This window comes from Alternaria arbusti (genome assembly GCF_024043155.1).
Source record: "Alternaria arbusti strain BMP 1465 chromosome Unknown scaffold_6, whole genome shotgun sequence".
Classification (NCBI taxonomy): Eukaryota; Fungi; Ascomycota; class Dothideomycetes; order Pleosporales; family Pleosporaceae; genus Alternaria; species Alternaria arbusti.
The window spans coordinates 240,823-256,771 of NW_026249946.1; the positions used below are offsets into that span (position 1 = coordinate 240,823).

Below are 15,949 nucleotides of genomic sequence, written 5' to 3' on the forward strand. Positions count from 1 at the left end.
GTTTCACAGGCACGCAGCTGTGCCTCGGTCCCATCCGCTTGGTTCAGGAGCGGGGCTCGCTCTAGTACTGACTAGTGCTAGCGCAAACTTCTGTGCGCCGCCCCATCTTCCATGTGTTCGTCCGTCGGCCCTTGTACCTCGCCGTGCATCATTCCAATGTCGACCGAATCTACTTTCTTGACAAGCTGCTCTCTGATCGGAATCCTTGGCAATTATTACGCATCACTATGCACCCAGACTAATATCAGAATGCCTTGACAAGGACACGCATTGGTATCTAACACTGTGTATTTTTGAAGTCTGCTGAACTATCCATACCTAGATACTTGGTACACAGATAACATACACAACTGCTGCTTGATGTCCAGCTCATTTCTCCTCAGCAGAATATGCATACCCCACACGTTTGGTCCGATGCGGAAAGCACTACGAGAAGAACTTTCGCTTTGCGTTGACAGCCCCTCCAGGCAACACGCAGTATTCCCTGTCACCCAGTCCTCGACCCATCCTCAGACTAGGAGCTAATGGGGCAACCGAGAAGACGCCCTTGATTGCAATGATGCAAGGGCGGCGACGTCTCATACAGTAGTCGCACGCGTACTGTCCCGCTTCGCCTTCAGCCGGCCACTTGCATATCTCGTTCAACGCCTTCTTGAACAAGCACGTCCATCTACCTTTGGAACCATTTGCTTTACTATCCTCTGCCTTGGTCATGTCGCGATCAAGCGAAAGCAGGACGCTGAGGGCTTTGAAGATGGTAATATAGGCGTCGGTCCGCACAGAACCGTGGATGGCGGTGTCGCAATCCCGCATCTGGGCCTTGATCGAGAAATTGCTCGGCACCTTCTCTTCAGTCATGGTACGGTTTCTGATCCCCATCAAGAATCCTTCGATACGGAAGTTCGTGAGAGACAACGATGAGGCATTGGGGCTTGGAGGTACCCGTGAAATAGGGGCGTCATGAGACTGCGGTAGTCCGTAATCCGCACCCGTACCATTTCCAGCCGCAAGAGTGCCCAATTTGCGCCGCTTGACGATATCCAAGTATTCGACGACCGTTGGAACGATGAGCTGAGTCTTGATGTCCTGCCTAGCATCTTTCTGGAGGTCGGGTATAACCTGCCACATGGCCACCAGGGACGGATCTGCATCTCCAGCAATAACATTGTCAAGCTCAGGTTGTACGAAAGACGACAAGCCCCCGGCATAGCTTCGATCGTCTGGATGTAAAGGCGTTGGTTCCGAGCGTTTCCCGAGAACAACGCCACGCGAAGCAGATCCTAGAGCGTCATGAGCTGGCTCGCTCTCCAGTGTGTGTCCTGCGTCGGACTGATGTGCTTGAGTATGCATCACACGAACATCCTCCTGCACCCCGCCTTCGAGCCAGTCATCCAAATGTGAACCTGCTTGTCGCCTCTCCCTAGCTCGCAGAAGCTTCGAGACCTTCCTCTGCGCCTTGTTGGTTTGCTTGATTTGTTGACCCAACTCTTGCACACTCGCCATTGTTATGAGATCTGGGCGAAGGAGCATCGAGCGAGCATAGTCTGAGGGAGTCGCCATGGTCACTAGTCCCTCATTCTGCAGTCCTTGAGCTACTACATCTTCTAGGAGAAACAGTCCAAGTCGCTTTTTTTGACGGAAGGCATTTGCCCCCTTCTTCGACAAGCCGGTCGGCTCGTTGATGCGGTACAAGGCTGTGATGATCATTCGAATGTCCTCAACCTTCGGAAGGTCTCCGAAAACATACCAGTTTTCGATGAAAGTAGAGCGTTGGAAATCTTCTAGATCATTTGTGGCCTTGATGTTGTCTTCGTCTTGCTTTTCGGTCAGGCGTCCTTTAAGCACGTTATGCGTATATTCGTATGGGTCTGCGGGCTCAACATCTTCTTGCTTAATGACTGCGTCCGTTGCCAGTTTATGACGGGTGTATTTGGAGGGACCCGAGGTTTCTTCAATCGCTTCCCTTATCGGTGGTTGGGCGTCACGAAGTCGATGTGTAAGCTCGAAAGGACTCGGAGGTGGCTGAGCTACCAGCTGTCGCTTCTTTTCTCGGATTGCGCGCAGTGATGCAACAGTAATCGGTGGTGAGGTGTTTCGTTCCGCCATCCTGCGTGGGTAATCACCGAGGGTGGCTTTGAGGCGGTGGTATCCCTGTATGGTTGTGTGTGTGGGAGTTGGGCGAGGTGGTGAAGCTCATTTGTTTGCCAAGACAACGTGGGATAGCGGCCGTGGAAAGAGCACATGTGGGCAGATGGGCGGTCCTGCACCTCACGAAAGAGATGCAGTTGCTACAGCAAGGATTTTCATTGGGGAACAGGCAACCACACCTCGTCTGAGAGACTGCTTGCCACTGCTTCTCTGTATACGCCAAATAAAACATCATGCTGCTGCATGTGAAGGCATCTGGGTATGGGCTCTAGCTTCCGAGATCGACTCACTCACAACATCACTTGTACCATGAATTAGCAGGCTGGCAGGATCTGTTCGCTGCTGATCGATTTCCGTCTCTCGAAAGTTACAGGCGTACGCCTGGCTCCCTGCCACGACCCCAGTGTGGCACATTAGACCTCATAAAAGCGATGACGTCCAGGCAAGGACCGAGCTACACCGTTACCGGATGGATCTCGAATGAATCTTTGTCATACCGAGTGCTGGGTAGATTACAGGCATGAGCATATACTTGGGGTAGGATGGGTGGTTGCTGACGCTGGGCGCCTCCGCGGGAAAGCTCGACGCTAGCTTGTAGACTAGCTCTCTTTAAGCGATAGCTCCCTTTCGAAGACGCGTCCGATCAATTGATGCTAGAACGCGTCTAGCTATGAGTTCATCGCGTCCGCTTTTCTCACGCTACCTCCTCCACACATCGCATCTGCTTGCGAGCCATCCCGCCCACGATCATCGTCTTCGTCCCAAGTCTGTAGCGATGCGCATCCAATGGAGGATCATCAGAGACGCGACATTTGAGGCTTAACATGAGTGCAGTGCCTGCGACTGATTGTCAATGATGCCGTGCACGGCTTACTCGTGGCTGTATGTCGTTTACACGCATTTGCTGACATTTCAGACATAAGGCGTCCTTCCCTACCATCCGCGCTTGCTGCATGCAAGATTATAAATGCGGTGCATTACAAAGCGAGAAGCTTACACAACAGCACCTCATGAGATGTAGAAATACCCGGAGGACCTGGCGACGTCGGACTTCAATACAGTTGTACTTGCTACTCCAGAAAAACTCGTCCTTGTTTCGATTTTTGAGCAAAATGGCATCAGCGATCCGCCCAGTTCGTGCTGCGCTCATCGGGCTGTCTTCCTCGGGAAACTCATCGTGGGCCTCGGCAGCCCATCTCCCAGCATTGCTCACCGAGACTGGACGCTCAAAGATCACCATCACCGCGCTGGCTAACAGCAGCGTTCAGGCTGCAGAGTCCGCCATCCAGAAGTACGGACTTCCGGAGCACACCAAGGCATATGGGTCGCCAGAAGATCTCGCAGCTGATCCTGACATCGATCTCGTCATATGCAACACGCGGGTCGACAAGCACTACGAGACAATCCTTCCCAGCATCAATGTAGGCAAGGACGTCTATGTCGAATGGCCAATCGCCAGCAACAGAGATCAAATCGATAAGATCGTCGAAGCGACCAGGAAGAGTGGATCAAGAGTTGCCGTAGGCTTACAGCGACGATGGACACCACCAGCTGCGAAGCTAAGAGATATCCTGGATAGTGGAAATGGTAGACTTGGTAAAGTGCTAAGCTCAGACGTGCGCGCTTTCGGGGGCACAAACGACAGGGAGATGATGCCTACTAGTCTGAAGTATTTCTCCCAAAAGGATATCGGCGGAAATGCTATCGTGATAGGCGTCGGTCATGGTGAGATTCACTTCCCATATGACTAGTCATTACTGACTCTTAGCAGTGCTTGACATCATACTCTCAGTTGTCGGCCGACTTGACCCACAGTCCGTTCATTCGAAATCACAGATCCAGCGCCCCAACGTCCGTGTTCTCGACCCTCAAACCAAGCAAACAGTTGAAAAAGTAGTCACCGACGTACCCGACTTCCTAGCCGTCCATGGCACTATAGCGCCGTCTCCTCTCCCCGCCCCAAATGCAACACTATCCTTCCTGTTCCGCCGCGGCCAGCCGTTTCCCGGTACCCCAGCTCTGACATGGGAGATAAACTGCGAGTACGGCGAGATTCGCATCACGTCTGCCACGAACATGGTCTTTCAGATGAACGAGGGAGATGGGCCGGTCGTGATACAGGTGCATCATTTCGATACTCATGAGGTGGAGAATGTAGACTGGGATTGGAGAGATATGCAGAAGGAAGTGCCGGTTATTGGACGAGATGTCATGACCAGTCTTTTTGCGTTTGCAGAAGGCAAGGCCGAGGGAGAGGGGTGGGTTGGCTTAGAGGATGCAGCGGCATACGCGCGGATGATTGATGGGTTCTTAGAAGAGTAGCAGGAGGATCAAATAGGTTAGAAGCGGGGGCCCACTTTTTCCCTTGAACGAGTGTGAGCGCGTCTCTCACGTGCAATACCGCAAAGTGGATCCGAGCTCACCAGGTAATCGCCCAACGATTTCACAACGCCGTCACTCTTTCCTGTTTGTCCCACTCACACGATGGACGAGACCGGATCTCGACAGCCCCGACAGTCAGAAATGACGCCCTCGAATGCGCGTACGATAACTAAGGATCTACCAGTCAAGTTGGCCTCGCTTGACCAAGCGCTGCAGCCATTTCGCCATTCCTATACCCACACGGATCGAATTCTCGATGTATTTGGTTTGGTCCTCCAACGCGTGTACGATTGTCGCGAGAAGTCTCCGGATGCGCTGCCATCAACAGAGTACCAACAGCACATCCATGCCCCATGGATTCAAACTTTACAGTGGCTTCGCGATCCCGAAGCCTTTCGCTATGCTGACCCGGAATCACTGCAAGTAGCGCAGCTGATGGCCAAGCAAGACCCAGTCCGCATCTGGTTCGAGCTAGACTCGCATGTTCGACAAGATATCTTCGGTGGCAATCCATACGACGTTGTGATAGATCTCGGGCTAGGGTACACCAAAGTCAAAAGGGGACTGAAGTGGCTGGTTGACTGCGCTACTCTCAGTTTGTCAGAAGAATCTCAGTGGTCGAAGGAGAAAGATACTGCGATGGCAAATTTGACGGCTGTCGCAACCTGCGGGCCGGTCTACGGTCTAGCGGAGTCGAATTCTTCTCTCGATTATTCCCACGAACTTTTCGGCCCCGGAGGCGTACTGTGGTCGGTAATGGAGGTCTTCACCCGCGAACCGGGTAACTTTAGCGGTATTGTGGGTATACTGGATATGGTCATGCAGCAGACTTTCAACGTTGCCCTCCTTTTCAGGTACTCTTATGAGCACGATGATCGTTCGAGCAATCAGAAACCGGCATACAAATGGTATGCAATGGGCCTAGAGGAAGCGCGGACGAAGTACATATACTCTGTGGAATGTCAAGATCCTCAAGCACTGATGCCATATCATGTTCGAGATGGCCTAAAGAACATCGACTTCATTGGGCTTTGGGACACTATATGGGAGAAGGCATACGATATGAGTCTTAATTTCGATTCCGATCCACTAGATCTGGAGTTCAACATGTCCCTTTGGGTTGTGGGACAAATGAGGCTTCCATCCTCCGATCCTAGACCCTGGATACCGCTCGCCAACGTGGCTCTTATCACCGAAAGGCGGTGTAAGGAGTATGAGATGAGCAGAGAAGGCGGTCTGAATATCGCGCCAGTTGACCTCTATACACCTGCAGGAGATTTTCATATACCAAATTTCGCCAACAAAATAGACGTAGAAGCTATACTACGCAGCCGAGGACCGCGATTCTCGTCGACAGGGCGGGGTCATCGCTTCTATGATGAGGATGACGACTCGGACACATTCGATGCAGATGACGAAGAACACGAATTCCCAGGTTTCACCGTCGACGATACCGCCAGCGTCGAACCTTACGGCCCTACAATTTCTCTCATTGATCTTGCTACTGACGCAACAACAATCCCCGAGGATCAATGCTGTACAATCTGTATGGAAGATCATGTCGATGGTACTAGACGCTCGGAAACTGTGAAGCTCAATACGTGCGGACATCTGTTCCACTACGACTGCATCTTCGAATGGCTCAACGGGACGTCTTCCAATAGCAACCTTTGCCCGGAATGCCGTATTCAGTTCAGCGAGCAGCGTAGACCGGTACGACCAATTCAACCGGCATCAGTGTCGTCCTCAGAATCTGGTGATACGTGGGTTGTGTCCAGCGACGAGTTTGAAGATGAAGAAGAGCGAAGCCTTGAGCCGATTTCCCAGCAAAATCGAGCTGATGGCGATGCCGTGAACGAGACGGAAGAGACCTCAGCTCACGGAGATACACCAGCTCAGCCTGCCACGACGGGAGAATCAGCTTTGGAATACATGACCCTTCCGCAGAGATTCATAGTGTACGAAGGCGATGCGAACCTGGGGGATAATGATGAGGAAGAGGACAACGACCACGAAGACCTCAACGACTCTCACAACACCTCCTCTTCTTCTACTTCATCCCCAGATGCCGGACTCAGCGATCCGCAAGAAAACGTATCCGTTCCCGCAAATACTAGGCGGCAGAACCGTATTCTTAGCATTGATTACAGTGCGATTTGGGACGGACACGCATTCTCAGACGAACCAAATGACGAGGATGAAGAAGGGTTTGGCGAATGGATGGACGATCATGACAGGTTGACCTAGTCGCATGATCATTAGTACGAGGCACCTGGTCGGTATGTGGACGTGAGTCGAAGAAGATGAAGATATCGGACATGACGACTGGGGTGACATCAGGAGCGAGAATCGTACAAGGAAATAATCGTGCCAACGACGTGGGTAGAGTTTCATAGCACCTCCTTCGAAGGAAAATTGAGCCTCTAGAGCCTACGTTGGCGTTGGGTCGCCTATTTTGCATGTTATCATCTTAATGGAGGCTGCAGACCTGTTTAGCTCTCTTCTTGTACGTGGTGATTAGCTGATGAAACGCCCACCTGCCACATTAGCCTGCCCTGGATGTCGTGTGTATTTCATGGTGTAGCATCATGTATTGTGCATCGTCTTCGCGCTCACTTAATAACTAACGGTTTCGCGCCAACCTTCTCCGCTTCCGCGTTCAAAGCATCAACTTCCGCTTGCACCAACGGAATTCCAGTCTTCTCTCTTTCCTGTTGTTGCAGCTGCTCGAGCTCGCCTGGGAAGTAAATCCTCTCCACACCCGCCGCCTTCTCAGCACCCGTAACCCTGTCATACAGAATTTGCATCCTCTCCCTGAAGTCGTCCAAGCTCATGAAAAGATCAGGTTTCACTGCGACAAGGAAGTGGCCAACGTCTGAGGGTCTGGAAGGGTCGTAGGGATTCGTAACGTCGCCTGCGAATGCGGAGCCGGAGAGTACACCGGAGAAAACGTCCATCATGACAGCCAGACCCGAACCTTTAGGTCCTCCCATGGGCAACATCACGCCGCCGTCGAGTGCGGCCTCTGGGTCGTCTGTTGTCTTTCCGTCTTTGTCCAGCGCCCAGTCCAGAGGAATCTTCTCGCCCCTCCTCTTCGCTTTGTATATCTTCCCTCTTGCTGCAATTGACGGCGCCATGTCGAGTACGAACGGTTGGTCTTTCCCCGGCGCACCACATGCTATCGGCGAGACACCCAGCAGTTTGCTCTTCCCGCCCCAAGCCGGTAGCGCAGGGCTCGAATTGGTAAACACCAAACTCATCATATCGGCGTCAAGCGCCTTCTGTACGACCCAAGCACTCATACCAAAGTGATTCGAGTGCTTGATGCTCGCCATCCCGATACCATATGTCTTTGCGGATTCGATGCACGCAGCCATACCGGCGTCTGCTGCAAGAAAGCCGAAGCCATTGTTGGCGTCGACTTGGGATACTACTGGCGTGACTTGGGTGAGAGTAGGTGTTGCCGCACTGTTCAAAACGCCTTGACGTACCCGCTCCATGTATGACGGAATTCTGTTCATGCCGTGGGTGTCGACGCCACGAAGGTCGGCTGCTATGAGGCATCTGGCAACGATGTTGGCGTTTTCGGGCGCGACGCCATTACCAACCAGAACTGAGGCTACGAAAGATCGTGCATCTTCAGCGTTGACGTAGAGCTTCTTGTCTGATGTGGGTTCTGTCATGTTTGTGTTGGACGTTGAGGGTTGAGGTGCCAAAGTGGGTAAGGAACGAAGGACTGCTTGGTATGCTTGTCTCGTATCTTATATGCTTCAACGAGCGGAATAGTGAGTCACGGTTCTCGGAAAAGCATCTGACCACTAATGCGTTCTGTTGAGTTGTGGAGATAGCTAGGAGGGTTGTCTGAGTCAGCGCATGTAGACTAGTGAAGACGGACTTTCCCGCTGTTCCCCGCAATCCTCAATCAAACATCATAAACCTCAGGATGGAAGACATCAAGCCTGAATCAAGTTCAGGCTCCTGCGCATACGAACCTAATTTGCCGAGAGATAGCATTTGAGCATTGCGAACAAGACGCGACTGACTTCCTGCTGACCGCTGATTGGACGCAGGGGAGCGAGATGGTCAACAATGGATCATGATGGCCTCACTCAGTGAGCGATACTCCGAGCAGATTGTGGTATTTTAGCTGTCGACGATGACTGAGTGATAAGTTTCGCAGTGACCTTGTTCTTTCCTGTTTCGTCTCCTGGGTTGTCTTGGCCACAAACAAGACCACAACTGTTTCGGCGCCACTCATTGCTCATGAGTCTCTTCCAGAGCTTTGATCCCTATTGGAAATTAGAACAAAGGAACAGAGGTCTACCTGGTGAGAACGAAGTGGTCGAAATAACTGGACGCAGCCACTGCGACTTCCTCTTTCCCCGCCAAGCCGCACGTGCTTGCTCACAACCTTGGAAGCGCGGGTAGCTGCACTCACATCTCACCTCTTGTCGCCTCAATTTACTGAACACCCTGTCAAAATCCCATAGAACTCTCGAAATTCCCAAACATGGACGACGAAGGCCCTAAATGGCGACTTGGTATGTTCCGTCACATCGCTTCCCCAAAATCTTGGCTAATAACATCAAGAGCAGGCGAGCACTGGCCGCGCAACCTGCAGCCAGGCTGCCTGCAAGCGCAGCCAGATCAAGATCGCGAAAGGAGAGCTACGTATCGGTACTCACACGCTGTTTGAGCCAGAGGCTAGATGGTACATGGCCTGGCGTCACTGGTAAGTCTACCTTCGTCTGAAGCCTCCTACGCCTGCTATGTATGTACTGACATAGCAAGGGGCTGTGCGACCAAACACCAGATCGCGGGCCTGAAGGAGACCACCGGCGACGACCCGACAAAGGCACCTGGCTACGATCGACTTAGCCCAGAGAGCCAAGAGCAAGTACGGCTAGCCTTCGAGGGTCAGCCGGTCGACAAGAACTTCAAGGGCATCCGAGAAGACCTGGCCAAGGACGCTCAGCGATACGCCAAAGAGTACACTGATGTCAGCTTCTACAAGGTTGACGTTGCTGGTCGTGCATGCGCTTGCCGTGGCAGCGACTGCCTCTCTAAGAACGTGAAGATCACCAAAGGTGAACTGAGGCTTGGTCTATCTGTACCGTTCGATGGCGAGCACGAGAGCATGGTCTACAAGCATTGGCAGTGCATGTCAGCGTTCGACTTGGAAGAAGTGGTTCGCCGAGCCAGTGAAGACATGTTCGATGGCCGTGACTCCCTTTCCACAGATTTTGAGGAAGTCGTGACCGAGTCACTTGAGACAGGCAAGGTCGTCAAGCCACCAGCGCCCAAGATCGAGTCGCGTGCGAAACCAAAGAAGAGCCAGGCCCAGAAGAAGAAGGCCAAAGGCGAGGCAGAAGAAGACGCCGCAGAGGCCGCAGAGACCAAAGTCAAGGCAGAAGATCCGGAACACGAGGTGGAACCACAGCCGAACGTCGCCTATCCGCCCACGCCCCCGCTCGAGATGGAGAAGGTACCAAGCACAAGTAAGGTCGGAGGAGCAGTCGATGCCCAGCCGACTGAGGATGAACCGACCGTCGGTGTCAAGTTTGAAGAAGCAGGATTCGATGACGCGGTCAAAGCTACAGATGCAGCAGCAGTTCCCAAGCCCAAAGCCAAGAAAACGCGAGCGAAGAAGCGTCCTATCCGAGAGGTGGATGGAAGCGAGGATGAGCCTGAATACATCCCCAAGAAGTCGAGAAGCCGATCAACTCCGTTCGCCGGTACTGCTGGTCTTACATAGCGCGATGGCATTCCAAGGGAACCCACGATCAAGTAGGAGAGCGTGTTGAGGACTGAGAAGGTGAAGGGGATGACAGTGAGGTGGCAGCTGACTGAACATGTACAAAGAGCACATACATAGCTGAAGGAATCTATAGCAAGATTCTTCTGAATCAAGATACCCGCGCGATTAATATTGACCAAATCGTCGACACTGTCGCAGGTCGCGTTGACTTCGCGTCACAGCTAGTTCCCTGACGCACGACCCACCTGAGCTCGAAGTGGCGCATCCTTGCCGCAAGCTGTCCTCCCCGCAACACACAACCAACGTAGCTCCACTTCACGAACCGCCCTATCTATTGTCCTTCGCCAATCGCCCAGTAACTACCTCGTGCCAAACCCTATACACTCGGAAATAGCCACGATGCCCTCCAAAATCATACCCGTAACCTCCGCTTCGCACTTTTCCCAACTTCTATCGCAATCCAAATACACTATCGTCGACTTCTACGCGGACTGGTGCGGACCATGCAAGGCAATCGCGCCAGTCTTCCAGGGCTTAGCAGAGAAAGAGACCAAGCCAGGCAAAATGCAATTCGTCAAGGTGGACGTGGATAGCCAACAGGAAGTTGCAAAGAAGTATGGCGTCAGCGCGTACGTACACCCCGAGAGACACACTTGCATGCTAGGATGTAGGACACTGTAGATTCATGAGCTAACATAAACACTGTTCAGTATGCCAACCTTCCTCGTCATCAAATCCACCTCCGTCGTCGAAACCATCCGCGGCGCCAACCCCGCAGCCCTCACGGCCGCCGTCCGTAAAGCCGCAAACGATACTTCTGGCCCGGGTGCTGCCTCCGCTGTCTTCTCGACCAAAGGTCGCACACTTGGCTCCGCTTCAGAACCCAGTCGGCCGGTCGGCGAAAGCCCTTTTGCCGGCCTACAAAGGATGCTGACTGGTAATGGCGGACTGAGCGATGTGGTGGTCAGGTTTGCAGCGCTGTACTTTGTCAGCCTGTTCGCGTTTGACTCTTTCAAGGCCGCGGAAGAGAGTCCGTTCAATGTTCGCGCGAGACGGTAGAAGATGGCGGAGAACACGGAGTGATAGCACGTATGCGGAGGTTCGGCGTTTAGGGTAGAGCATGGCGTTTGTGGTATACCATTCTGAGGTTTAGTGTTTTCGCAATATTGACATTGTCAGCAGTACCGGTATAGAAGAGCTCGTTCGAGCTTCTAGGTACCGCTGACTGCGATATTTCATTCACATCTCGATCTTGGTTCCGCTCTGGTTCTGGCAAGATCGCTCTTGACTCATCCATCTTTCACATTTCCCTTTCATTCTCAGCTTGACTTGAAATTGCTAGTAGGAAAGTCCACGTGTGACCATGCATGACTATGCTATCAAAGCAAGCTTTGTGCAAACAATCACGATATACTCACTTTATATCCACCTCTGCGATACTCTCACTACACCAAACGTGAGGCCTACAGATGATGGACCCTTCTTCCGGCTTCACACCCAAAAAAGCTCTTGCTAGCTGGAACCACGCCGAACTTTTACAGAACTACCGCGAACTTTACGCAGAGTACGACAAGTACACGATGCTCGCTGCGCAGTTCGACAGCCCCAAATTACCCTTCGGACGAGAGCGCGCGCTTCACAACCTAGTCAATGCACGAGCGAAGGTGGAGCATGATATCAAGAGACTTAAGAAGACGTACCAAGAAGAGCGTATGAAACTAGCATGTCAGAATCTCGATGCGAAGCTCCGCGAGGCACTCGAACAAAGTCGAGACACATTGGCAGCTGTCTTGGATGAAGATCGCCGCCCTCCGCCTGACAAGCTCATGAAGGAGAAGGCAGAGTTGCAGAACGAGAAGACTAACCTGTTGTTGCAGTTGCGAGACTTGTTGTACAGATATAAAGAGCTGCTGGAGAGTAGAAGAGAAGGAGAAAAGGATTGTAATAATAGTAATATACAAGAGGTGGAAAGCGAACGGGACCTGCTTCGAGAAGACCTCGATATTGCTCGGGTGGAGTGTGAGAAGTTGAGACAAGAGGTAAAATACCTTGAGAGTGCGCTGGGGGTAAACTGATAGGTGAAGGGAGTACGCGGTCGGATGCGGGAGTGCATTAATGATATCTGGGCAGGATTACATAGCTAATAACAGTCCAAATCAGTATCTATAAGTAAAGACTGGTTTACTAGACGATGAGCTCGAGCCACTCGACGAGGGTCTTTCCCCATTGATCTCAGCCTTGTCCTTCTTACCCAGCACAACCCTTTCACACCAAGAGCACCAACTCCTCAGCTCGCCCTTGACCTCTCGCTCAAGATACTGAATCGACTTCTTCTTCTCGTCCTCAAACAGCTTAACGCATTCGCCGACGCGCACCTGCTTCTTGTGTTTGACCTTGAGCACACCGCCGATGCCTTCGATCTCCTGTGTAAGGTAAGAAGAGCCCCTCCAGCGTTCGGGTGACTCAGGGGTTTGCGATCTCTCTTTCTCGATGGTGTCGAGGAGGTTTTGCTCGCAGGTCTCGTGCTCGACGATGTGTGCGCCTAGGCATGCGGAGCCTCGTCCGCATTCTACGCCCTCGTTGCCTTCGCCGAGACCGATGCCTACGCCGCCGTGCATGTGGCTGTACATGGTGCGCCAGCTCCAACCGCGGACGTAGGTGGTATCGGCGTTTCGCAGGTCCTTGCCACATGGCGCGCAGAGCCAAACTACATTGTCGCAGTTGCAGGGTGTACGCTCGAAAGCTGGCGCCGTAAAGGCTCGCGGGTTGTCACCATCAAAGAGCACTGGATGTGTCTCTGGTGACCCGGGTGGCGAGGGAGACGTCGACAAGGAGCGCTGCTTCTGCACAGCCATGAGCAGTGGGAGGGGCGCTTTGGTACACGTGCGACATAATCGGCGATGGCGCGCTCTGAGCGTGGGCGTTGGTGGTGGCTTCATCGTACAGTTCTGCAAGACCTGTTAGCTCTATGCCCTTTCACTTGCATCTGGATGTCGTACCCGGCATACGACTTTCCCACACCGCTGGCAGTCGCCCACCATATCGCGGGCGCATTTGCCGACGCGACCAGTCGTCAAGCGGCTCTCTAAGACATGTCGCCCCTCGTGCAGTCGCGAACCAGGCTTCTCACTGAGGTCATCGTCTTCATTCTCGCAATGAAGCGTATGTCTGACCAGCTGGCTGCGATATTCGAGCAGATTCGCGCGAAACTGCCTGCAAGTACGTGAGAGGTCGTGAAGCGTGTTGAGGTCGAGCTGAGCAGCGAGCTGACTGACTATCCTGCATAGTTAATATGATTAGCATACATCAAAGCGCGGAATCAAGTCCATGCTATGGCTGGAGCGTACGGATAACAGCTAAGTGCCGCGCTGAATCCATTGATATTCGGGTTCGGCCTCTCGGCTGCTGTCGTCACGTCGCCTTCATCAAGGGAGCGACGCGGCGGACAGACGTTGAACCGGCCGGAAGATGGATGGGGCGTCTCTAAATTGGGCAGTTCATCGTCTCCCAGATCAACTAGGACCACCATGGTTAGTAGCTACAAAACGAGTGTGCAGCATCGAAGCCAGACAGGGCTTGAATGGAGAGAAATGAGAGTCGTGATGGAGACTGCGATGCCGGAGTCATGACGAACTGGAGACACGCTCCGTCGCGTTGGTGGGGGGCTTGGCGGACAGCGGCTTTGCTTCCGTTCGTTACGCGTCGCAGTCGTTCGCTCTTCACTCGGCCCGTGACGTGGGTCTATCATCGTGACGCGAGCTGTCATGGTTCTGGAAAACAGCGAATACATCACCAATCACACTGGGTTCTCGGGTTATCGGCACGCAACGAAGGAATACAGTACCAATATCACCCGAATGCACGTCTACTACGGGGATCCAGACCGACATGCCAGGCATTCTCAGAGCCTCCTTGGGAGCCGACCGCAACATTGGCTGCGGTTTCCCCTACAGGAGCCGATCGTTATACGGAAGCAATTACTGGTGCAGGCACAACTAGTCATTCTGAATATGCTGACGATCTGTCTCAGATTCAATTTACAACTAACTATACAGCCAACCACTTCAACGATATCCACGTCGACTAAAACCCTGACGACCGTACCCACGCTGCCCCCAATCTGGCTCACGCCCAGTCAGTAGTGGTCCGTTCACCGCACGCCCAGTTCTCGGATCCCAACTTCCAGATGCCCCGATGAAATTTCTGTCGCATTGCTCAGGTGGCGGGTGGATATGGCATCCTTTGGGGTTCACTGGCCCGTACCAAATGGCATCGTGCGGTAGCCCATTCCTGACTTCCCCAATCTCTGCTACTCGTCTCGCGGTCTCGCTTTGACCATCCATCGCTCGAATACTGTCAGGGTGCATGACCTGCGCACGCACCGTTCTTAATTCGTATTTCGAGTTGACCAAGTCCTTGCCTAAGATATCCATGCATCGCTGGATACACTCTTCTCTCTGTATCTCCTGGCCTTGAAGATCTAGGATGTGTACACCGTCGTATTGTGCGTGGTTGTCAACTTCGGCGTGTGAGTATGCATCGCCGTGCGTTTCTGGTCGTGCGCACCGACAAAATTGGCCGTCAATGAGATTTCTATCGTAGCCGGTGTAGTGAACCCGTGTCTGTCGTCGGTTGACTACTTGTTGTTGTGGAACAACTGCCAATTGTGGAACGAGGGCCAGCTGCGGGTTCTCGGCCTGTACAATATAAGACCCTGGAAAAGGTACTTGACGTGAGAACGTAATGTTATAGGTATACCCTGACTGCCTGTAGGGAAACATGGCTTTAGTTTCTTTAGAGTAGCAGGCGGTTGTGATGTTGTTATTTGGTGAGAGCGTGAGGATTCAGAGTTGAGCAGCCTAGGATAGGCTTTTGTACCTTGAATATGTCACTCGCAATGGCCACGTCGTCTCCTTGAGATCGTGTTGTACTTACGTTCACATCTTCAGCTACTGTAACATCTACATTTCAAGAAGAAGTTGAAGAGCTCGTAGTCCATTCTTCATGCACTTCATACATCACCCGTGGTGGCAGAGGTGACAATGACTCACAGCTAAATGATTAGATCTGCCAAACGGTTGAACGTTTGAGATTATGTGAATGCGGCTCTTTTTTATAAAGGCCGAACTGTCGTGAAGGTCACAAAGTCATGATATGAAGACGGAGAGTCGAGTGGAGGAAGCGGCGATGAGAATGAACGCGACTGGTCACTAGCGTCTTGGCATTTGTGGATCGATCCGAAGGAGCGATGCGGGTTCTCATGCATGTCACAATCGCTGAATGAGGGGCATTACCGCGTTAACGCAACGTCTATAGAAGACCCGCTGAACTTCACACTTGTCCCTGTTACCTTCCATCCACCATGGCGCATGGCACGGGAGCGGTGAACCGGCTTCGGCTCTCCACGACGCTCACCGAATGGGGGGACCACGATACGTACTAATGACGACAAAGCCATCACGTCCGTCCAGTGTCAGACAAACCGGTAAATTTTCACGTCTGCGACACGGCATACTCGCAATACCATACTGGCCTCACGGGCTTGACGCCCTTTCTATCCGTAGTTTGCGGGTCGTAGCCGGACGCTAATGCAACGAGCCCGTACCGCTGGCCCCCCATCTGCAGCAAAGTGAGCTAGATGTAATCTTCTACAAAAGCAAT

At 52.6% G+C, this 15,949-nt stretch overlaps 8 protein-coding genes across 8 annotated transcripts; 5 read left to right on the plus strand and 3 right to left on the minus strand.

The window, feature by feature from the left end:
- Positions 1-426: 426 nt before the first annotated feature.
- On the minus strand, positions 427-2,106 carry J4E86_005261 (uncharacterized protein; the record flags this gene model as incomplete). The annotated part of the gene is made up of 1 exon (XM_051445796.1): positions 427-2,106. One exon carries the CDS (start codon positions 2,104-2,106, stop codon positions 427-429), a length of 1,680 nt encoding a protein of 559 aa, XP_051302563.1.
- A 1,154-nt stretch (positions 2,107-3,260) lies between these two features.
- J4E86_005262 (uncharacterized protein) lies at positions 3,261-4,470 on the plus strand (the record flags this gene model as incomplete). The annotated part of the gene is made up of 2 exons (XM_051445797.1): positions 3,261-3,873; positions 3,920-4,470. 2 exons carry the CDS (start codon positions 3,261-3,263, stop codon positions 4,468-4,470), a joined length of 1,164 nt encoding a protein of 387 aa, XP_051302564.1.
- A 162-nt stretch (positions 4,471-4,632) lies between these two features.
- Positions 4,633-6,777, plus strand: J4E86_005263 (uncharacterized protein; the record flags this gene model as incomplete). Its single annotated transcript, XM_051445798.1, has 1 exon — positions 4,633-6,777. One exon carries the CDS (start codon positions 4,633-4,635, stop codon positions 6,775-6,777), a length of 2,145 nt encoding a protein of 714 aa, XP_051302565.1.
- Positions 6,778-7,142: 365 nt separating this feature from the next.
- Positions 7,143-8,213, minus strand: J4E86_005264 (uncharacterized protein; the record flags this gene model as incomplete). Its single annotated transcript, XM_051445799.1, has 1 exon — positions 7,143-8,213. One exon carries the CDS (start codon positions 8,211-8,213, stop codon positions 7,143-7,145), a length of 1,071 nt encoding a protein of 356 aa, XP_051302566.1.
- An 827-nt stretch (positions 8,214-9,040) lies between these two features.
- On the plus strand, positions 9,041-10,285 carry J4E86_005265 (uncharacterized protein; the record flags this gene model as incomplete). The annotated part of the gene is made up of 3 exons (XM_051445800.1): positions 9,041-9,071; positions 9,121-9,262; positions 9,322-10,285. 3 exons carry the CDS (start codon positions 9,041-9,043, stop codon positions 10,283-10,285), a joined length of 1,137 nt encoding a protein of 378 aa, XP_051302567.1.
- Positions 10,286-10,687: 402 nt separating this feature from the next.
- J4E86_005266 (uncharacterized protein) lies at positions 10,688-11,347 on the plus strand (the record flags this gene model as incomplete). The annotated part of the gene is made up of 2 exons (XM_051445801.1): positions 10,688-10,917; positions 10,999-11,347. 2 exons carry the CDS (start codon positions 10,688-10,690, stop codon positions 11,345-11,347), a joined length of 579 nt encoding a protein of 192 aa, XP_051302568.1.
- Positions 11,348-11,757: 410 nt separating this feature from the next.
- J4E86_005267 (uncharacterized protein) lies at positions 11,758-12,363 on the plus strand (the record flags this gene model as incomplete). Its single annotated transcript, XM_051445802.1, has 1 exon — positions 11,758-12,363. One exon carries the CDS (start codon positions 11,758-11,760, stop codon positions 12,361-12,363), a length of 606 nt encoding a protein of 201 aa, XP_051302569.1.
- An 81-nt stretch (positions 12,364-12,444) lies between these two features.
- Positions 12,445-13,143, minus strand: J4E86_005268 (uncharacterized protein; the record flags this gene model as incomplete). Its single annotated transcript, XM_051445803.1, has 1 exon — positions 12,445-13,143. One exon carries the CDS (start codon positions 13,141-13,143, stop codon positions 12,445-12,447), a length of 699 nt encoding a protein of 232 aa, XP_051302570.1.
- Between the last annotated feature and the right edge of the window lie 2,806 nt (positions 13,144-15,949).